Raw genomic sequence first — 22,024 nt, forward strand, 5'->3', positions numbered from 1 at the left:
CGGGCCCCTGCAGTCCGGCCTCCCCGAGGCCCCGGGGGGAAGGCGGCCCTGCTGCGCGCCGCCCCCCGCCCTGCGTTGTCCGCGGACTTGTCCACTCCACCAGGCCGTGAGCTCCGGGGCTGAGACACCCTGGTCTTTCCTACGTCCCCACCCAGTAATGCAGAGGTCGCAAGCTCAAATGTCCATAAGCGGCCGGAGAGATCGTGGCAGTGACCGAGGGAGGGGCCCGTGAGACGGAGCGGGCTGCTGAGGCTCTGCTCCGGCTGATTTCTGCAATGTGGAGTAGGGCCTGCTGTTTCCAGATTTTCCCGCCTTCCCAGGGAAGCCAAAACTCAAGATTTCAACATGGAAATCTCTGGTTTTCAGATGTCAACCCATAAACAGCACAGCTGCACGCCTTATCCAATTTTGGGGCCATCAAGTTGCAAACTCTTCAACAACAATAGCAGCAAACACAGGGCTCTTATAAAGCACTTTATAAACGTTAAGTCATTTGGTTCTCACAACAGCTCTAGGAGACAGGCACCTCTAGAGAGGGAACTAAGGCACAGAGACGTCAGTGGCTTACCCACTGGGAGAATCAGAGTTCAAAGTCAGGCAGTCTGGGTCCAGAGTCCCTACTCTTCGCCCCTCCTCAGTAAGCCTTCAACACTGTCTAGAAGATGCTGTTGGTGGCCCACCCAAATCCCCTTCATAGGCAGGTGCACTCACCCCCAGCTGTGATGTCCACTGCTCACAGCTCCCTGGAAGATTCCCTTGGCCCCTGGGAGCCACCCTGCCTTGGAGATCCATGTCTGGGAAGTTACTCACCCCTCCCCGCCCTGGGCCCACACCTATAACTGATGCTGGGGGCAAATTGTACAATTGATGCTCCAGAGCTCCCCGTGGGGTCCGCTGAGACTGGATTCCACTTGACAGCACATCATGGCCCAGCTCCTTCCTGCCCCATCCTTCTTCCCTCACTTTCCCCTGAGGGTGTTTCCTCAACAAACCACTTGCACAGGAATTCCCACCGCAGGCTCTGCTTCTAACAAAGCCAACCTGAGCCAGCCTGTCTGCTGAAAGAATGACCCAGAAGCCTGCATGTCCTCTTGAGCCCAGAAGTACTGAGGGATGCACAAAGTTTATTTCTGCCTCGCCCAGCCCAAGGTGGCAGAGCCCTCTGCACGGTGCCACCCCCCCTCCTCCGACTGGGCCATACCAGGCTCAAGTCAGTGCACACACATCCACTGTGGTGGGCTCCTCTCGGGTGAAGCCATCACCGAAGCCCTCGTCGTCCACCAGGTCAGGCTTGCGGCAGCACATGGGGCAGAGGCGGTTTCGCACAGCAGAGGCCCGGAGCCAGACAACGAGGTTCCAGCGCTCTCCAGTGCCCAGGGGCCGGGCCCCGTGCAGCTGGCCGCCCCGGTGCAGAACGCCCTGGCCCACCACGTGCTCCACCTCCAGGGGCTCGGCCAGGGCTGAAGGCGCCTGCAGACAGTGGGGCTCAGGCCTGGGCACTCCTGGCTGCCCCAGGCCCTTTCCCACAGGTCACACACTAACCTGGAAGAGGCCCCCGAAGTACAGGGCGCCCCCCGTGAAGGTCTTGCCCAGGGCCACATTGAGGGTGAGCTCAGCGTTATCGTAGTGGCAGCCCAGCTCACGGTCCTGGCCCAGTGCGTATTTCACCACAAAGGCGCGGTGGCTGTCAAGCCAGCCTCCATCACAGTCTGGGTACAGCAAGGCCATTAGCGGCTGCAGGAAGCACTCCCGCAGAGGCGTCACCAGCGGCTCATCCAGGCCTAGCTCGTGCAGCAGCACCTGGGAGGGAGATCCGGGGTTGGTGGGGAGACTGGTGGGCCTCACCCTGGTGCCCTGGGGGAGTTCCTTCCTAAGGACAGTGCTATGTGCTTTGCAAACATCAATTCGTCTAACTTCATAATAATCCTACCGTGATCCCACTTTACAGACAGGGAGACCGAGGCCCAGAGAGGGTCACACAGCTCGTCTGCAGCACTGCAGCTACGTCTCCCCAGACCCCAGATGTCTCTGCCTCCTCGGGCCCACCAGGCGGAGCCTCACCCACCCCATAGTTGTTCATGGTGTTGGGTCTTCCCTTGGGCATGTCCGACTGCTCGAAGTGCTCCAGCTCCTCCAGCAGGGCCTGGCAGAACGGTGCTGTGAACACTGGCAGCCGGTAGATGCGCTTCTCCTCTGCAGAGGGCGGGACAGTCTGTCGGCCAGGAGCTCCAGTGTGGGGTTGCACAGGCCTGAGTTCAATCTCCCCAAGAGCAGTGTAAGCCTGGGCATGTCTTTTCACTTCCCCCAGCCTCAGTTTCCTCATCTGTGCAATGGGGATGATGAGGGTACCCCCCCCCCCAGGGCTGTGTGATGAGTAAATGATGTAACGTGTGTACAGCAAGGGGAGCTCTATTCTCAGGCCCCCCCACTGCTCCCTGGAGCCTCTCATCCTGCCTCCAGAGTGCCCTCAATTCTAGCCTCCAACTCAGATGCGGGTCCTGATGAGGCCCAGAGACAGGAAGGGACAAGCCCAAGGACACCCAGCAGGCCAGCAATGGAGCCAGTCCAGGACCACAGAGCCAGCCTCAGCTTCTTTGCACCCCCAACCCCTCATGAGCCACCAAAGTCTGCACCTCAACTCAAGAATCTCTTGGAGCCTCTGTCCCCCAGAGGCCAAGAGGGGCTGCTCTTTCTTGTGGGGCCCTGGTGGGGAAAGGCCAGGCTCAGAACAAAAATGTAAAGTCTCGGCAGATGCACCAGCACCCAAGAGGTATAGGGCTTGTGTGCCCTACCACACACACCACCTCTGACCAACTCACCGCCCAGCCCCAGCCCCACCGAACCGGCCTCCACAATCTCCACTGCTGGGGAGTGGATGGCAAGGAGGGGTCCCCCTGAGCCTGGGAAGGGGGCCTTCATTGCACATTCCACCCTGTGCCCCCCAACAGAGCACAGGCTTCATGAGGGGAGCAACTTTACATCTGTCTCCCCACAGGACCCCGCAGACCTAGGATGACAGTAATTCTAAGTCTAGGAACCACCTTCCAAAACTTACCCGTGCTGAGCCTTTTATGCACATTCCCTCACTTAGTTATCACAACACCTCCAGATGGGTATTACTGCTCCCATTTCACAGATGAGGAAACCAAGGCAGAGAAATTAAGGAACTTGCAAGGGCTCCCTGGCCTGGAACTTCCTGCTAGGTTTAGCCAATGGGAGTCCCGGGCAGGAGAATGGGCCATTTCTGAGTTGGCGCAGCTGTGTGCCTCTGCTCAGGGCCACAGCGGCTGTCCGGCAGCCCCTCTCCCATGGCTCCAGGTCATGGCAGGTTCACTCTTGCCCGCTCCTTCAGGTATAGGGGTGGACCTGCTCCTCCTGCACCACCCGCATTGCTAGCCCTAGAGGGTCCTTCACCATCCCTTGCTGATCCCTTACCCCAGCCCACACCTGTCTCAGTTGTTCCTGTGTTAAGCTCTTCATCTGAATGTGCCAGCTGGCTCAGGCCTGATACAAGGCTCTGAAGAACTCTGCTGGGTGAGTGAGTGAGTGAATGAATACAGACACCCTGTTCCTGGCAGGTTGGTTCCACCAGCTCTTCCAGCTCCTGCTGGTTTGGTTTTTGGAGGCACACATGGTGGGTGGGGGGAGCCAGTCTCCCACCCCCTAGTCTGCCAGATCACAGGGCCAAGACCTCACCCGACACTGTCTCCAGACGCTGGAGAAGGCCCTCGAGGTCTGCGCCCAGTGATGTGCTGTACTCAGTCGCAGCCAGAAACTCGGGAGCCAGAGCCGCATCCTAGGGGCAGAACACACCAGCTGTGGGGCAAGCAGCCCCCAGGCCCGGATGCCTCCACCTCCTTCCAGTAACTTGCCCCCTGCCAGGTACCTGCAGTGACTTGTAGAGCTCGGGTCGCGCCGGGTGGTAGGAGCTTGCGATGAGGGCTTTCCTGGCAGCTGACTCCGGCCCCAGCCGCCGCCGCCTCTCCACCTCCTGTTCAAGCTGGGGTGGCAAAGGGCCCCGTTACCAGGATGGGGCCTCCCATCCCTTCCGAGGCCATTGTACGGATAAGGAAACTGAGGCTCAAGAGGGCCAGAGCAGGGCCCAGGCTGGAAGCCAAGTCTCCCTAAACTCCTGACTCTGCCAGAGTCGACTGCAGATGCCAAGCTATTAGCTGAAGGGGACTCCTTCTAGAAGGGGGCCCATCTAACTCTGGGCTGCACCAGCGTGAGCCTGGCTGGGATGAGAGCCCCTTGATGCACCTCAACCAGCTGGACCCACGCAGGGAGGGAAACAGAGTCCCGGCCAAGCCTTTTGTTCCACGGGCTGCAAAGGGCTCTCCTGGGAAGCTTCCACCACTAACCCCCCGTGAGGGAGGAGGTGGGACAGAGCAGCAGCAGCGGTCTTGGAACCAGCCCAAGGGGAGTCGGGGAAGGGATGAAGACCAGGAGCCTGGTGGCCCTGGGAGAGATCTCAGCTCCACCCGCTGTGAAGTCCTGGGCAAGAACTCCCCTCTCTGAGGCCAAGTTTCTCATGTCAAAATGGCATGAGGTAGACAACCTGGCATTCCCTGCGTTCTCTTTTTCTGGTGACAGGACCCAAGTGCTGTGGTAAGTAGGGACAGGGAGCAGGAAACGTAAGGTCTAAGGAGCCCTGCAGAGATCTGGGACTGGCAGGCCTTAGGATGGAAGACCCTTCAAACTACTGATCTAAAAAGCAGCGGCCAGGCTGGATGTGTAGGGGAAGGGGGCGGGGGGGGGGGGGGGGTTACCTCTCCTAACAGCTGCTGGAAGTCCTTGGGGCTGACACAGCCTCGGCTGCGCAGGATCTGGGAGCAGAAAGGCCAGTGAGCACGACTGTGTGAACTTGGGCAAGTCATTGAACATCTCTGAGCCTCAGTTTCCCCTCCTAAAATGGAGACGAGAGCCCCGACCTCCCAGGATCGCTGTGAGGCTGAAATGCGATAAGACAAGGGAGGGTTCTCTGCTGCTCTCACAACCACACCGACCGCGCGCTGAGCCGGGCCCTGCCCGGAGCACGTCACGGATGTGTTTGTTCATTCGTCTTTCACGACCACCTCACTAACGAGACACTGTTATCCCCATTTAAAGTGAGAAAAGGGAGGCACCGAGAGGTTGTCATTTCTGTTGTCACATCTGAGCACGCGCTGCGCGCCGCGGGCACAGCCGCAGACCTCGGGGACAAAGGTCCTCCCCGCCCACATCCCCGCGGAGCCAACAGAGGCCACTCACCGGGCCGTAGTCCTGGCGCAGCTGCTGCTCGTCCCGGAAGCGCACGTGCAGCCCGTAGCGCGCCACGTACAAGTTCTCGGAGCAGAAGCAGGCGCAGCGGCAGAAGCGCCGTGGGGCGCCCGCCGTCGCCATGGTGAAGAGCGGCGCGCGGCCCCGCCGGCTTCCGTACAAGCACTTCCGGGCACGCCCCCAGCCGGGAGGGTGTGGAACCAGAGGCCCAGGGACCGTTCTAAATTCCCAAGCGCAGAAAAGAACGAAGACGCCCCGTCCCAGGAAACGGTGCGCGACGGAGAAAGATGCTCCCGGGCCGCGGTGGGGTCGGCGGCCTCGGCTGAGAGCACGCGGCCTTGCCGTCCCGCCTCACATTTTCCCCATCCACGAGGCAGGGATTAATCGCCCCACTTTACAAATAAGTGAACTGAGTCGCATCCTCACAGGACATGGAGAGGTAGGGACTCGAAATCCCAAGACGTTTTGTTTAAACGCCGCCTCCCTTTTCTGCTCGGAGCTTTGAAGAACCAGCCAAGCCCACGAGGACAGTTAGAGGAGCTCTGGGGTCCGATCTCGTTCCTTCCAACCGCTATGACCCATCCAGTTCTGTGCGTGTGAGCTTGGGTTTAGCATTTACCCCGAGTCCCTGCCTGGCACTAGGGCGCCTCCGCCGCAGTATTTTAGGATTCCAAGCAGTTTGCCCCTGTGAGTGTCTCGCGCAAACGCTCCGGCCGGCGTGACTTCCGGTGGCGCTCCGGGTGGATTCAGATGTGGGCGGGCGACAGGGCGTGGTCCGCCGGCGGCCACACCCCGCACAGCCAGGGTCAAGTTCTGCCCAGCCGCTGCGTGAGATGAGTATGTTTCCTATACGGCGTGCGCCCCACCCTCGGGGGGACCCATCACAGCGCACATACCCTGCCTGGGGACCCTATCATTGTCTGCCGTGCACCCCGCAGGCTCAGGCTGCAAAGCCGCGTGAAGACGCTTGGATGGCAAAGCCATTGCTCAGATGAGAGAACTAAGGCGCCAAGCAGGGAGAAGTCGTGTCCCCTGGAACTGACCCCTGACCCCTGCCCTATAGTTCCTTCCCTCAGCGTAGTGCGCGGATGGGGGTAGGGTGGACTCTGGGGCTTCAAAACTCCAGCCCTTATCCCAGATAAACAAGTGACTACAAGTGACGATTCCTGTTGGCGGAGCCAGCCTCTCTACCGGGACCTGCACTAAGGGCTCTACCGCCCACCTTGTCCCCTTTCATTCCTACAGCAAACCTTTGAGCTAGGTGCCATTATATCACCATGTGACAGATGGGGAAACTGAGGCTCAGAGAGGTGCAGTGACCTGCCCCAGGTCACTCACCAGTAGGGGACAAATACAGAGTTTGAACCCGACTGAGTTCCCTGTTCACCAGGACGGGGTTCTCTGAGTGATGGGAATATGAGGCATTTTGAATTTTCTCTCCGTGCTTGTTGGCATTTCCTTGATGACTCTGCTTTCCTTTCCTCCCTGTGTGTACACAGCTTCACGCTCACACATTCGCAGTCATACACTGACACTCAGTGGTGCATACACACGCTCGCACATGCTAACATACATTCACCCACAAGCACACATGCGCTCACATCCTCACACAGGCCATCAACATATGAGTGTTCATATTCACACACCCAAATCACATGCTCACACTCATGCACACCCTCACACACATACTCACCCACACTCACAGGCACACCCCACACAGTCACACATACACTCAGCACGAACACTCACACACTCAGGCAGCACAGCCTTGGTTCCTTTCTTCTCTATGGCAAGTTGAGCTCCAAGGCCCACAGGTTGCTCCTCCCGAAGCCCAGGGCCCCAGAAGGAGAGGGGAGACCCTCACATCCTTTGATTCAGTGCCAAGCCGTCCTCCCAAGCCATCTCCCTCAGCACATTTGGGGGTCAAGACTCCCACCTACAAAGTCTCCCCGCCTCGCCCCAGTACCACGCGGGACCAGGAGAGGGTCCCCACTCTCCGGGCAAAGCCCACACCAACAGCCTGATTGGTTTTCACACTGTCTGGGTTGGGGCAGCAAGACCCTCCTGAGTGTGTGTCTGTGAGTATGGGAGGTGTGCGTATGGGCATGTGGAAGTGTGTTTTGAGTGGCACAGGTCCCTGCCCTTCTGAAGCTCTCAGTCAAGTGGGGGAGACAGGAGTAAGCAAGGAAACAGCTACGTGACCAAGTTATTCTCATTCAGTGTGAGAGAGAGGGAGACACAGTGTGGGGTGCGATGGCAGTGCCTGGAGGTGGCTGCTTTAGATGCGGTGGCCAGGGGACACCTCCTGAAGAGGGACATTTCAGCCGAGCTCTAACTGCTGCAGCAAGATCAGGCAGGAAAGGGTTCTAGGCAGGGGAATGGAAAGTGCAAGGGCCCAGTGGAGGGATGAACTTGGTGTGCTGGAAGGCCAGCGAGAAGCACAAGGGCCCGTCCTAGGGAGCAAGGCCAGGGTGGTATTGGGCGCCAAATCTTTGGGCAGAGGAGGCCACGGTTAACGTTTTGCAATGGGAAGCTGTTTAATCCCCACAACAAATGCAGAAGATAGGCACTATCCCCATTTTACAGATGTGGGAAATGAGAATCAGAGAGGTTGAATGACCCACCCAAGGTCACACAGCTCGTAAGTGCTGGAGTTCGGAGTGGAACCCAAGTCTGACTGTGCTGGGTTGTTCCTAAAGGTGCAGCCAGGTCTCCATCGGTGCCCGCTCTCCTCCTCAGGTATGAAATCTAGGTCACTGGGCCATGGGAACCCTGGCACCCAGCCCAAGTCTCCTGAAGCTACCAGGCTTCCCCAAGGAGGAGAATGGCCTTTGGGGGCCTGCTTCCCCCACTCAGGACCCAGCTCCCCAGCCCAGAGCTGTGTGACTTGAGAAGGTGTTTAAAGTTTTAGAGGTGTCTTGATAGCCCAGCGATAGGGAAGGGACCTACTATCCAGGAAAGGATCCGTTTCCCCAGCTTGATGGTCACTACCCGCCTTGAACTGTCTTCCCCCACCGGGGAGGCCCAGGGCAGCTGGCTCTGCAGCCAGCCACCACACGGGCCTGGCACTTGCAGCCTCCCCCCAGCTCACCCAGGTGGAGTTCTCCCTTTGCAGTGGTTTACAAGGTGAGCATGGTCTGCTTTCAGCTTACGCTGGCTCTCCCCGTGGCCCCATCCTCCTTGGAAACAGTGTCCCTGTCCCCACCCTGCCCCAGCCTGGGCTCAGTCACCGCAGAAAACAGCAGCAAGAAGAATATTAATAGTAAGCACCAAATTAATGTGTGCTCCCAGCCAGCCATGACATGTGTTTTCGTTGGCTGTGTGAGGTGTTATCATCTCCATTCTACAGACGAGGAAACTGAGGCTCAGTGAAGTGCAGGGGCCTGTCTTGGGTCGTAAACCTAGTGAGTGGCAGAGCCAGAATTAGAACACCCATCCTCCTATCTGATTCCAGAGGGGCATGTGTGCGTGTATATTATCTGTAATATGCATGTATATATACATATGTGTATATGTGTCTATATACATTCTTTTCAATTAACATGGAGCACATATCCAGAAAAGGGCACAAAAGTGTACAGTTTGGCAAATTTTCACAAACTAGACACACCCACGTAATCAGCACCAGATCCCAAACAACACTCCCTCCATGTTCCTGCTCAGTCACTACCCATCTCCCAAGGGTCTTAAGAGCAAAGATCCATCTTGCCTGTTCTTGAATTGGATACAAATAAAATCGGATAGTATCACTATTTTGCATACTGCTCCTTTCACTCAGCAGTATGGTCTTGGGATTCATCTGTGTGGTTGTGTGTGTGGCAGCGGTTCGTTTTTTCCTGGCTGCCCAGTATTCCACTGGGTGCCCATCCACCAGGCATTGAGCCATTCTTCAGCTGACGGACATGAGCATTGTTTCCAGTTTGGAGATGTCATGAACGAAGCTTCTATGAACATTCTTCTTTTTTTAAGAATTGCAGTAAAATGTACATAACATAAAATTTAACATTAAAACCATTTCAATAGACTTCATTTTTTAGAGCAGTTTTAGATTCACAGCAATATTGAGTTGAAAATACAGAAATTTCTCATACATTCCCTGCCCCCCCCCAACACACAGAGCCTCCCCCACTATCAAAATTACATTAGGGTTGGGAGTTGTATATTCTATGGGTTTTGACAATGTTTAATGACGAGTATCTATCATGACAGTATCATATAGAACAGTTTCTCTGCCCTGAAAATCCTCTGTGCTCCACATCTTCATCCCTCTCTCCTCCCTAACCCCTTGAAGCCACTGATCTTTTTACTGTCTCTGTAGTATGTAGCCTTTTCAGATTGGCTTTTTTCATTTACTAATATGCATTTAAGTTTCCTCCGTATCTTTTCATGGCTTGATAGCTCATTTCTTTTTAGTGCTGTATAATATTCCATTGTCTGGATGGACCACAGTTTATTCATCCATTCCCCGACTGAAGGACATCTTGGTTGCTTCCAAGTTTTTGCAATTATGAATAAAGCTGCTATAAACATCCATGTGGAGGTTTTTGTGTGGACAGAAGTTTTCAGCTCATTTAGGTCAATGCCAAAGAGCACGATTCCTGGATTGCATGGTAAGAGTATGTTTAGTTTCCTAAGAAACTGCCAAACTGTCTTCCAAAATAACTGTCCCATTTTGCATTCCCAGGAGCAATGGATGAGAGTTCCTGCTGCTCCACCTCCTCGCCAGCATTTGGTGTTGTCAGTATTTTGGATTTTAGTGCGTCTACTAGGTATGTAATGGCATCTCATTGCTGTTTTAATTTGCAGTTTCCTAATGACATATGATATTGAGCATCTTTTCATATGTTTATTTGCCATCTGTATATCTTGTTTGGTGAAGTGTTTGTTCAGGTCTTTTGCCTCTTTTTTAATCGGGTTATTTGTTTTCTTATGAGTTTTAAGAGTTCTTTGTATATTTTGGATAAGTCCTTTATCGGATATATCTTTTGCGAGTTTTTTTCCCCAGTCTGTGGCTTGTCTTCTCATTCTCTGGACACTGTCTTTCACAGAGCAGAAGTTTGTAGTGAAGTCCACCTTATCAGTTCTTTCTTTCATGGGTCTGCCTTTGGTGTTGTATCTAAAAATCATCTCCATACCCAAGAAAATCTAGATTTTCTCCTATGTTATCTTCTAGGAGTTTTATAGTTTTGCATTTTACATTCAGGTCTATGATCTATTTTGTGTCAGTTTTTGTCTAGATTCCTTTTTTTTTTTTTTTGCATGTGGATGTCCAGTTGCTCCAGCACCATTTGTTGGAAAGACTGTCTTTGCTCCATTGGACTCCGTTGCTCCTTTGTCAGAGATCAGTCGACTATATTTACATGGGTTTATTTTTGGGCTCTCTATTCTGTTCCCCTGATCTATGTGTCTGTTCTTTAATCAGTACCACACTGTCTTGATTACTGTAGCTTTAGACTAAGTCTTGAAGTCAGCGAATGTCAGACCTCTGACTTTGTTTTTCTGCTTCAATGTTGTGTTGGCTATTTTCACACAGCAAACATGATAGAGCCTGGATGTGGACTCAGCTCTGAGTCAGTCTAACTTTTGGATACATCCAAGATATTCTCTGCAAGTACAATCATATGTGTATATAGTTTTTATTTATTTATTTATTTTTGGTGAGGAAGATTGGCCCTCAGCTAACATCTGTTGCCAATCTTCCTCTATTTTGTATGTGGGCTGCCGCCACAGCATGGCTTGATGAGCAGTATGTATGTCTGCACCCAGGATCTAAACCCTCGAACCCTGGGCTGCTGAAGCAGAGCACGAACTTAACCGCTATGCCACCAGGCCAGCCCCTGCAAGTACAATCATATATTTGCTTTTGTTTTTGCACAGACAGTAACACACTTCAACCTTGTTCTGTCCCATGTTTTTACTCAATGCATTTAGGAGGTCATTCCATACCTTTATATAACTTTTGTATATACACAGATACATAGATTTTTTTTCCCTGCTACAGGGTATTCTGTTGAGCAATGTTCTGTAATTATTTGGCCAGTTCCCTATGGAAGGGTATTTAGGTTATTTCCAGACTTGTACTTCAGTAACTATCTGCAGACTATTATCTTTGCTTCTCTCCACAAGTCTATGTATAGAAGAAACTCATACTGGGTCAAAAAAAAAGGTGCGTTTTAAATTCTGAACTCTGCTCATGTAAGCAGCAGAGGCTGTCTTAAATTCAGAGAGCACTTGAAGCTTCTGACTGAAGGAGGGGATGGGGGATGTTTTGCCCCACCGGCCGCCCCCCTGGGCCTTGACCTGCTCTCCCCAGTGTGGTTCAGGCCACACTGGTCCCTTTCTGTCCCTCCAATGGCCAGGTGAGTTGCCACCTCAGAGCCTTTCAACTTGCAGTCCCCTCCCCTAGAATGCTCTTCCCCCAGACCTCTCCGTGGCCCTGTCCTTCTCACCGTTCGCCTTTGACCGTTCTCAGAGAGCCCTTCCCAGATGAAGTAGCCCCATGGCACCTTCCGTTGCCTCAACCGGTTCTATTTCCATACAGCACTTAGCACTGCCTGAGATTATCTTATGTCTTTACCTGTTGATTTTCTGTCTTCCCCACGCCAGGCTTCCCCACGCCGGGGGAGGATGAGAATTTTCTCTTTTTTTCACATACAGCTGTGTGCTGAGCACCTAGCACCTAGCACCCACTCAGTACATATCGCTGCCTCCCCTCTCCCAGTGCCCACTATCCTGCTCTCTTGTTCTGTATAAAATGTGCTCCCTTCCAACAGATACAATTTCCTTAGTCACTCTCTGTATTGCCTGACTCCCTCACTGGAATGTCAGCTCCAGAAGTTCGCAAGCTTGTCTTGTTCACCGCTGCCTCTCGGACGCTTAGAATGGTGCGCGGCACATAGTGGGTGCTGGACAAATATTTGTTGAGAGAATGACAGAGTGAATGAGGATCATAAGCCCCGCCCTGCAGGGCGGGCAGGCTGTCCCTCCAGAGGAAAAGGCCGGCGAAGGAGTAGGCACCCCCAGCAGGTGAGGCCACGTCCCTCTGCTCAGGACCGGCCGCCCGCCTCCAGGGCAGCAGCGCAGAGCGGGAGGGCACCGCGGGGCAGATGGGGGCGGGGGCTGGCCGCAGGTGGGCGGGGCTGGCTCTGGCCCCGCCCCGGAGGCTCCGCCCCCCGGAGGCCCCGCCCCGCCCGTCAGCTGGCCTGGGCGCCGGCCCCGCTCCGCTCCGACCTTGCCGCGGCGCAGCCCCGGCGGAGGGCGGGGAGGAGGGAGCGGCGGGAGGAGCGGAGCGAGCGCGGCGCCGGGCGCAGTCTCCAGGGAGCGTCTCCAGTGACGACCCGAGCCCGCTGCGCCCCCTCCCCACGGCTCACCTGGGGCCAGGTAAGGTGACAGGTAAGAGCGCTGCGCCCGGGACCCCCGCCTCAGGTCCTTCCCACGCAAGGGTACCAAGCCGGGCACAGGCGGGGGCGTGTGTGTCCCCCTGTCCCGAGGGTGGAGTAGGCATCTCGTTGAAGGTGGGAGCCTTCCTGGCCCTCGCCCCTGTACATCGGCGCCCGCAGCGGCAGGTCCCAGCCCCCCATCCCTGCAGCATCCTTTCCACACCCGCAGGGCGAATGTTGCATTTATTTTAACTCCTCAGGCGCCGCTGCCTCTTGGAAAATGGTGGGGGTGCCTTTTAGGGAGGATCCTGGGACGGCGGTCCTTTCCCCAGGATCAGACTGGCGCGTCTTCCCACGGCGGGGCCTGCCCGCAGATCCTGAGCGCCTAGCTGTGGCAGAAGACTGGGGGCCTGCCGAGCCTGGCAAACCCCTTCCCCTCAGTCTGCCCAGCTGGCCCATGGGCTGGTGCTGTTCACACATCCATCCTGGCAGCTAGGCCTGTAGGTTCCCAGGGTCCCCTCCCTTATTTCTGGGACTCTGTTAAAACAGGGTGCTCCTTCCCCAGGTCTGACATTAACTAAAACAGCTTTAAGCTGGTCTGACAGGATTCCCGGCCGTCTGCACACTGTCCTACCCCCCACAGATAGGCTGGCCTCCATTCCCCTCCTTGCGATGGGGCAGGTGCCAGGTGACAAGAGGAGGGTGTGAGAAGGCCGCCGAGCTCTCCAGTTTGCCTGCCCAGAGTCACAGTTACCTGAGACAACTTTCCCGAGTGCCAGAGTGCGGGCCAGACCCAGTGTGGGATGTGGTGGGCTCAGCAAGGTGGGAGTCAGGATCCAACAGCGTGGACCCAGCCCAGTCCTGGCCCTGTCTCCGGAGACCCCATGGTGACACCATCCCACAGAACCAGCCTAAGTCAGCCAGGGTTTGCTGAGCAATGAATGGGCCTTTCCCTGCTGGGTGGTGACCACTGCGGGATGAAAAGTCCATCAAGTCAGGGGTTGAATTGAAACCGAGCTGCTTGGGCTGCCCAGGTTCCTCAGGACCCTTTTCTTGCGGTCCCCAGATGGCCTGGGCAAGGGCACCCCAGACAGTGTAGTGTTGGGTTTCAGTCCTGCCTTCCCGTATCCTCTGCATGTGCTTAACTTCCCCAAGCCTCCGTTTCTCCATCTGTGAGAAGGAATGAGAGCTGCGAGGACCTCCCAGGGTGGCCGTGAGGACCCACAGAGATGGGAGGCGCCAGGTTCTTAGCACCTTGTCCAGGACTTAGTAACACTTTGTAAACGGTGGCTGTTGTGGTTGTAGTGATGATTGTTATTTATCATCTCCTGGCTGTTCCAGCCTTTCCTTTTGTGCAGCTGACAGCTGGAGATGCCCCAACCATCATTTTTTCTACTGGGAAGAAAAGCCTTTGACAGGATCCCTCGTAGGGATGGGGCCACTTGCTAATCCTGTGCCATTCCTTAGCATTTGGGGTCAAGGAGAGTTGCCTCTGCCCTCCTGGGCCGTATCAGGCCCCAGGCAGTGTCTGCTCTGGCCTCTGGCCACAACCTTGTCCCTGTCCCTCAAGCCACACACGTCACCCATGTGCCCACAATTTGCCCTCCAGCTCCACCTGGCCAAGCCCGGCTGCATCCTCCAGGTGAGTCAGAGGGAGGGCAGGGACATTCCTCTAAGCAGCCCTGTGGTCCCCATTCTCTCCTCCTCACAGTCTTGGCTGGTGGTCTTGTCTTCTTCATCCTCCTACTCAGTAACTTTAAAAATAACAGAGGAGCCTGTCCCCACCAAGGGCTGTAACCCGACCCGAGTTGCATTCTGCTCCATCAGACCTGGAGTAGGAGGACTCAGCACTGGGGAGCTGGGGGACCCTGGTGCTATTGCTGCTCAGCCCCCAGCTCACTAGGTGACCCTAGACAAGCCTTGCCCCCTCCCTCTCTGGAACTCAGTTTCCCCTTCTGTAAAACATGGTTCAGACAGACTGTCATGCTGGTATGCGAAATTTTGTTTATTCCAGTAAAGATAAACATCTGGGGCTCCAGGAGGGGGGGGTGCGGGGAGTGGCTGTCAAATGGGGTTGACATTACCTGAGCGGAGCAGAGGGGAGTCAGGAAGGAGCTCCCTCAGTGACTGGAGGGTGGGTGGGGGACGGGAGAGGCAGCCAAGCCCCTGGGCTGGTCTCTGGCAGATCTGCCTTCTGTCCCATTTCTGAACGCCAGCTCCTTTCTGGGGACTGAGGAACTCCTCGTGCTCACCAAGAGGTGAGCAGCAGCCAAGGTGGCTGGCAGGGCCTGGGCAGCCAGCAGTCACTTGGCCAGGAGGCCTGGTGTGGCACCAGGCCAAGAGCATCCCTCTCTGGGCTCCGACTCGCGCTCACCCACTCACTGGCTCCTCGAGGCTTCTGCATTGCAGCAGACAGGAGCCCTGCGCTGGCAGCCCTGCTGAGGCTGGGAATGCAGCAAGGGCTTGGGCAAGGGGTGTCTGTCCTCCCATCCCGGCCCCGCTCCCTCCCCTGCCCTTGATCCCACTCACGGGAGGGGCAGCTGCTGACAAGGCAGCCATCTTCTCTGGGACAGACTTGAGTCTGCCTGGAAGTGCTGGGGTGAGGGCAAAGCCCAGGCTTGGGGACCATCATACCTCTCAGTCCTCTCTGCGTATCAGACCCCTTCTGAGTGTCATTAGGGGGCTTGACTACCCCTGGAGAGGCTGGTTTTGAAGGATTAGGACTTTGGAGTTAAGAGCATAGACTTTGGAACCCGACAGCCTGGGTTCACATCCCAGCTCTGCCACTTCGTAGCTATGTGACCTGGGGCAGGCCACTTAACCTCTCTGTGCCTCAACTTTCTCAACTGTAAAATGGGTATAATAATAGAACCTACCTCATAGGACTCTTGAGTATGAATGCATGTAAATCACCTAGAACAGTGTCAGGCACACCTTAACATCAATAAGTGTCAGCTGGTTTTACTGTTGTTGCTGTCAGTGTCACTGTGATCATGGTCATCTGCTCTGCTTCTTGGCTTCTGGGGGCTTAAGCATCATGCATCGCTTACAAAGAGCTGAGTTCTCAGAAATGCGTCACTAGGCGATGTTGTCGTTATGCAAACATCATCGCGTGTGCTTACACACACCTAGATGGCACAGCCTACCACACACCTAGGCTCTATGGCACTGGTCTTCTGGGACCACCGTGGTACATGCTCTGTCCTTGACCACAGCGTCCTTGTATGGCACATGACTGTAGACTCTCTTTTCCTTAGCTGAACGCTCCCTGTTTGCTCTTGTTGTATTGACAGGCGTCTTAGCTTAGCAGTTGGAGCCTAGATTCTGGAGCCAGACAGCTCTGAGTTCAAATCTCAGCTCTGCTGCTCACGAGCTTCAGGATTTGGGGCAAGTTATTAACTTCTCTGAGCCTCAGTTTCTCCATCTGCTAAATGGGGATGAAGATAGTGCAAATCTCACAAAGTTGTTGTGAGGATTAAATAAGTGAACACATATAAAGCTCACGGGCATATAACGGGCGGGCTCAGAGGAAGGGCTGTGCTGTGTAACTTGTAGCTTGTAGTTCTTGGGCACCTGGCGTGTGTACATACAGGCATGCGGTACAGAGGGTGAGAGGCAGGTGCTGGGATCCCTCACATACTGGCTCGAGTCCTGGCTTGGGCCTTTGTTAGCGGGGTGATATGGCATGTGCTTTTCCCCCTCTGTGCCTCAGTTTCCCCGAATGTAGATAGGAATGTGGAACCAGCCTCATGGGGTTGTGTGGGGTTTCTATCACTCCAGAACATGAGGTCCATCACCTTGGTTTTGGCACCAGAGCTGTGCGGGAGAGGGTGTCTCGGGCTGGCCCCCCTTCCTGCACTACTCAGAGTCACCACTCCTGTTGTTCCATGCCTCCACCCTCCACTTGGGGACTCCAGAGCTTTGCCCATTTTCCAGGTGGGACAAAAAAGACCCCAAGAGAGAAAGGGACAGAATGAAGACAAGAGGTAGCACTTGGAGGCATGCCCTAGCTCGGTCCCACTTCTGCCCTGGACAAGCCCCACTCCCAAACTCAGGCCACCAGGCCCACATCCCATGGTGGCCCTGCAGCTCCTGGGGTCTCCCAGGCCCCGGCTGAGTCCCGAGGAGCCCCATGTGGGGGACGCTTTGGACAAAGCAGACATTAGGCTCCAGAAAACCAAAAGGCCCTAGGGCTGGGGGTGAGGGCCAACCTGGGCTACAGGAAAAGATTCTGGAAACTTCCAGGCAGATGTGAAAGTCCCTGAATCACTCTAGAGCCTGCAGTCCCCTCTTTATCTAAGAGTACAAAGGTTTACTTGGGGAGACAGAAGTGAACAAACATTTATTAAGCACCCACTGTATATGGGGGTAACAATCAGCAGTAATTATTACGTACGAGGCACTGTGCCAGAACTGATGTTCACGTGCTAAACCTCACGCTGACGTTTTACAAGTGAGGAAACAGGTTCAGAGAAATTAGTAGTAATTGTAGCAGCAGTAGCAGTAAAAACAGCGACCATTTATTGCACACTTTGCTTATCTCAGCTTCACCGGCGAAGTCCTCCAGACCCCTGCCCCCCGCCGACCTCTTGGGGCCTCCTTGCCTCCCTCAAGCACGTCGGCACACTCCTACCTCAGGTCTCTGGCACTGTCTCTTCCACTCGTCCAAAATGCTTTTCCCCCAGATATCCACATGGCAGACTCCCTCACCTCTTTCAGTCTGGCCCAAGTGTGGCCTTCACTGCAAGGTCTTCCGTGGCCCCCCTATTTAAAATTGCCCTTAGACTGACTCATAGCTACAGAGAACAAATTAGTGGTTGTCAGAAGGGAGGGGTGTAGGGGGAAGGGTAAAACAGGTGGAGGAGATAAGAGGTGCAAACATCCAGTCATAAGTAAGTCGTGGGGCTGTCACCTACCGCATAGGGAAGATAGTCGACAATATCGTAGTAACTTTGTGTGATGGCAGATGGCAACTAGTCTTATCAGAGTGATCATTCTGTAATGTAAATAAATGTCAAATCACTATGTTGTCCACCTGAAACTAATGCAATATCCTATGTCAACTCTACTTCCGTAAAAATAAATAAATACAAATTAAAAAATAAAATTGCCCTCACCCCCCCATTGCCCCCATCCTCTACACCGCACTCTTTTTTCCCCCACCCCTTACCTCCTAACATACTATATCATTTACTTATGTTTATCATCTGTCTCTGACACGAGTGTGTCAGCTTCGCAAGAGCAGGGGTCTTTGTTCCTTTTGCTCATTGTTAAATCCCCAACACAAAGAACAGTCTGGCCCCCAGCAGGCGCTCAGTGGAGATTCCTTGGATGAATGGAGTCTTCACAGCACCCCTATGAAATCAGTACTCTTGGCAGTGCCATTTTACAGATGAGGAAACTGACGCTCACGGCTGTCAGGTGACTTGCTTGAGGCTCCACAGCCAGCAAGTAGCAAACCTGAACCCCTTGCCCTGTCGCCCCCACAGGTCTGACCTCACCCCGCAAACAATGGCCTTGCCCCCGTGAGCCAGAGCCTGCCCATTGGCGCCTGCCCACTGCCAGCCAGCAGGATGCAGCTGTGGAAGGCGGTGGTGGTGACCTTGGCCTTCATGAGCTTGGACATTGGCATGACCACAGCCATCTACGTCCTCAGCCACGTGGACCGCAGCCTGCTGGAGGACATCCGCCACTTCAACATCTTTGACTCGGTGCTGGACCTCTGGGCGGCCTGCCTGTACCGCAGCTGCCTGCTGCTGGGGGCCACCATCGGCGTGGCCAAGAACAGCGCCCTGGGGCCCCGGCGGCTGCGGGCTTCCTGGACGGTCATTGCCCTCGTGTGCCTCTTCGCGGGCATCTACACCATGGTGAAGCTGCTGCTCTTCTCCGAGGTGCGCAAGCCCGTCCGGGACCCATGGTTCTGGGCCCTCTTCGTGTGGACTTACATCTCACTCGCTGCCTCCTTCCTGCTCTGGTGGCTGCTGTCCACGGTGCAACCAGACGCCAAGGCCCTGGAGCCAGGGACAGGTGCTGAGGCCGAGGCCGAGGGCTTCCCTGCGGAGGACCAGTCGCCACCTGAGCAGGCATCGGGGGCCACGCTGCAGAAGCTGCTGTCCTACACCAAGCCCGACGTGGCCTTCCTCATGGCAGCTTCCTTCTTCCTCATCGTGGCAGCTCTGGGTAAGTGAGGACCCACAGGGCCTGGTGGGCACCCAGGAAATCAGTGTAGCGGATATAACCCCCTGTTCTTTCCTCTGAAATTTTTAACATTTTACCTACATGGTTCAAACATCAAGTTGCTATGAAAAGGTAAACATTGAGAGTTTCACTTTTAATTCTGCCCCTGGCTACCCTGATCCCCCTGCCCAGAGCCAACTACAGGAAAAGGTTCCAGAAACTTCCAAGCGGGCAGGAAACCACGTTTATTCATTTCTTGTATGTGTTTCCAGTGTTTCCTGGTAACAGCTACATGCACATATGAACACGTTACTCTCCCCACCTCATACACTTTATTTAGGGTCCTGCTTTTTTCACTTAACTATATATTCTGGAATTTTCCCATGCGGTACCTCATTCTTTTCTTGGGCTGCATGATATTCCATAGATTGATTGTGTGTGTACTAACTGTGCAGTACTTTATTTATTTATTGGTTTTTTATTGCGGTAACATTGGCTTATAAGATTACATAAATTTTGGGTGTATATCATTATATTTCGATTTCTACGTAGATTACATCATGTTCACTACCCAAAGACTAATTCCAATCCATCACCACACACAGGTGCCTAATGACCCCTTTCACCCTCCCCCCTCCCCCCTTCCCCTCTGGTAACCACCAGTCCAATCTCTGTCTCTGTGATGGCTCTTCTCCTTATGAGTGAGATCAGACGGTATTTGACTTTCTCCCTCTGACTTATTTCACTCAGCATAATACCCTCAAGGTCCATCCATGTTGTCACAAATGGCTGGATGTCATCATTTCTTATGGCTGAGTAGTATTCCATTGTGTATATACACCACATCTTCTTAATCCATTCGTCCCTTGATGGGCACCTAGATTGCTTCTAAGTCTTGGCTATTGTGAATAATGCTGCAATGAACATAGGGGTGCATGTATGTTTATGCATTTGTGTTTTCAAGTTCTTTGGATAAATACCCAGCAGTGGAATAGCTGGATCATATAGTAGTTCTATTCTTAATTTTTTGGGGAGTCTCCATACTGCTTTCCACAGTGGCTGCGCCAGTTTCCACTCCCCCCAGCAGTGTACGAGGGTTCCCTTCTCGCCACATCCTCTCCAAAACTTGTTGTTTCCTGTCTTGTTAATTATAGCCATTCTGACTGGAGTGAGATGATATCTCATTGTAGTTTTGATTTGCATTTCCCTAATACTTAGTGATGTTGAGCATCTTTTCATGTGCCTGTTGGCCATCTGTATATCTTCTTTGGAGAAATGTCTGTTCAGATCTTTGGCCCATTTTGTAGTTAGGTTGTAGTTTTTTTGGTTGTTGAGATGTATGAGTTCTTTATATATTTTGGATATTAACCCCTTCTCAGATATATGGTTTGCAAATATCTTCTCCCATTTGTTAGGTTGTCTTTTCGTTTTGTTGATGGTTTCTTTTGTTGTGCAGAAGCTTTTTAGTTTGATGTAGTCCCATTTGTTTATTTTTTCTACTGTTTCCCTTGCCTGGTCAGACATGGTACCTGAAAATATGCTGCTAAGACCGATGTTGAAGAGCATACTGCCTATGTTTTCTTCTAGACGTTTCATGGTTTCAGGTCTTACGTTCAAGCCTTTAATCCATTTTGTGTTAATTTTTGTGTAATGGTGTAGGATAATGGTCTACTCTCATTGTTTTGCATGTGGCTGTCCAGTTTTCCCAAAACCGTTTGTTGAAGAGACTTTCCTTTCTCCATTGTTCTTGGCTCCCTTGTCGAATATTAGCTGTCCGTAGATGTGTGGGTTTATTTCTGGGCTCTCAGTTCTGTTCCATTGATCTGTGTGTCTGTTTTTGTGCCAGTACCATGCTGTTTTGATTACTATAGCTTTGTAGTATGTTTTGAAATCAGGGAGCGTGATACCTCCAGCTTTGTTCTTTTTTCTCAGGATTCCTTTGGCTATTTGGGGTCTTTTATTGTTCCATATAAATTTTAGGATTCTGTGTTCTATATCTGTGAAAAATGTTGTTGGAAGTTTGAAAGGGATTGCATTGACTCCATAGATTGCTTTAGAAAATAGGGATATCTTAACTATGTTGATTCTTCTAATCCATGAGCGTGGAATATCTTTCCATTTCTTTGTGTCTTTTTTAATTTAGTCCAACTGACAGTTTTCAGTGTACAGATCTTTCACCTCTTTGGTTAAGTTTATTCCTAGGTATTTTATTCTTTTTGTTGCAATTGTAAATGGGATTGTATTCTTAATTTCTCTTTCTGCTGCTTCATTGTTAGTGTATAGAAATGCGGCTGATTTTTGTATGTTGATTTTGTATCCTGCAATTTTACTGTATTCATTTATTATTTCTAAAAGTTTTTTAGTGGATTCTTTAGGGTTTTCTATATATAAAATCATGTCAACTGCAAATAGCGACAGTTTCTCTTTTTCCTTTCCAATTTAGATCACTTTTATTTCTTTTTCTTGCCTGATTGCTCTGGCTACGACCTCTGATACGATGTTAGATAAGAGTGGGAAAGTGAGCATCCTCGTCTGGTTCCATAGATTATTTAGTCAGTCTTCTGTTGTTGGACTCGTGGGTTAGTTTGAGTCTTTTTCTTACAATAAATACATTTCATATGCATGTGGGTATATCTGTAGGATAATTCCCGGAAGTGGGATTGCTGGGTCAAAGCATTTTTTGTAATGAAGCAGAAGAAATTAGAGACCATCAGAGCACATTGTCTGTGGAAAGATGAAGTATAGTTTTGTGAAACTTGGAGTTACGCGCGCCTGTGTGTTAAGTGTGACCTGGTTTGTGATGTAAAATGTATTTGTCACTATGGGTCTGGTCCAGGCAGGTTGAAAGCACCACTCCAGCACCGAGGGTAGGATGGCAGCATTGCAGGGTGGACACTCCACGGGAGCTGGGGCAACAAGGCCTAGGTGGAAATCCCATCCTGCTTCCTCCCTGGCTGTGTGACCGTGGGCAGGTTCTCGAACCTTCCAGAGCCTCACTTCCTTGTCTGTGAGACTGGGATTGGTAGTATCCTTACGCCATGAGGTTGTGAAGCTTGAATAAAGCAGGTGGGAGACAGGCATGTGCAGAGCTTAGTGCAACAGGTGAGTACTCGGGAATGTCAGCGATCACGAGTGGTTCCATGTTTCACTCACGGGGACAGAGTCTGGGAGTGGCCACAAAGCCAGAGTGTTCTCGAAGAGGACAGGCG

General features: G+C 53.0%; 2 protein-coding genes across 5 annotated transcripts in view; one reads left to right on the forward strand and one right to left on the reverse strand.

Moving 5' to 3' along the window:
• Positions 1–461: 461 nt before the first annotated feature.
• OGFOD2 (2-oxoglutarate and iron dependent oxygenase domain containing 2) lies at positions 462–5,888 on the reverse strand. Of its 3 annotated transcripts, none has more exons than XM_046639015.1 (7): positions 5,251–5,887; positions 4,770–4,826; positions 3,887–4,000; positions 3,697–3,796; positions 2,066–2,193; positions 1,543–1,800; positions 462–1,470 (listed from the first exon to the last, which is right to left on the reverse strand). In XM_046639015.1, the coding sequence occupies exons 1-7, from the start codon at positions 5,380–5,382 to the stop codon at positions 1,207–1,209; spliced, it is 1,053 nt and encodes a 350-aa protein (XP_046494971.1). In that variant the 5' UTR covers positions 5,383–5,887; the 3' UTR covers positions 462–1,206. The 3 variants fall into 3 exon arrangements, with proteins under 3 accessions (XP_046494971.1, XP_046494973.1, XP_046494972.1); XM_046639017.1 differs by having other exon boundaries at positions 4,770–4,951; positions 5,251–5,359; XM_046639016.1 differs by lacking the exon at positions 4,770–4,826 and having other exon boundaries at positions 5,251–5,888.
• Positions 5,889–12,483: 6,595 nt separating this feature from the next.
• The window catches only part of ABCB9 (ATP binding cassette subfamily B member 9), a 28,132-nt gene continuing 18,591 nt past the window's right edge, over positions 12,484–22,024 (forward strand). The window contains exons 1-2 of one of the 2 annotated variants that reach the window (XM_046638841.1): positions 12,484–12,651; positions 18,128–18,818. In XM_046638841.1, coding sequence (XP_046494797.1) covers positions 18,212–18,818 — 607 coding nt within the window. In that variant the 5' untranslated portion in view covers positions 12,484–12,651; positions 18,128–18,211. The remainder of the gene's footprint in view (positions 12,652–18,127; positions 18,819–22,024) is intronic. The other variant, XM_046638842.1, reaches the window with a different exon arrangement.

This window comes from Equus quagga, chromosome 15 (assembly GCF_021613505.1).
Source record: "Equus quagga isolate Etosha38 chromosome 15, UCLA_HA_Equagga_1.0, whole genome shotgun sequence".
Classification (NCBI taxonomy): domain Eukaryota; kingdom Metazoa; phylum Chordata; class Mammalia; order Perissodactyla; family Equidae; genus Equus; species Equus quagga.

Bases quoted from the DNA above. Each gene is read 5' to 3' on its own strand.
- OGFOD2 (XM_046639015.1), bottom strand. From the start codon at position 5,382: ATGGCGACGGCGGGCGCCCCACGGCGCTTCTGCCGCTGCGCCTGCTTC. The intron at 3,797-3,886 runs GTACCTGGCAGG...TTCTGCCCCTAG, and splicing joins AGCTCTACAAGTCACTGCAG to GATGCGGCTCTGGCTCCCGA. The intron at 2,194-3,696 runs GTGAGGTCTTGG...CGCCCTCTGCAG, and splicing joins GCGTCTGGAGACAGTGTCGG to AGGAGAAGCGCATCTACCGG.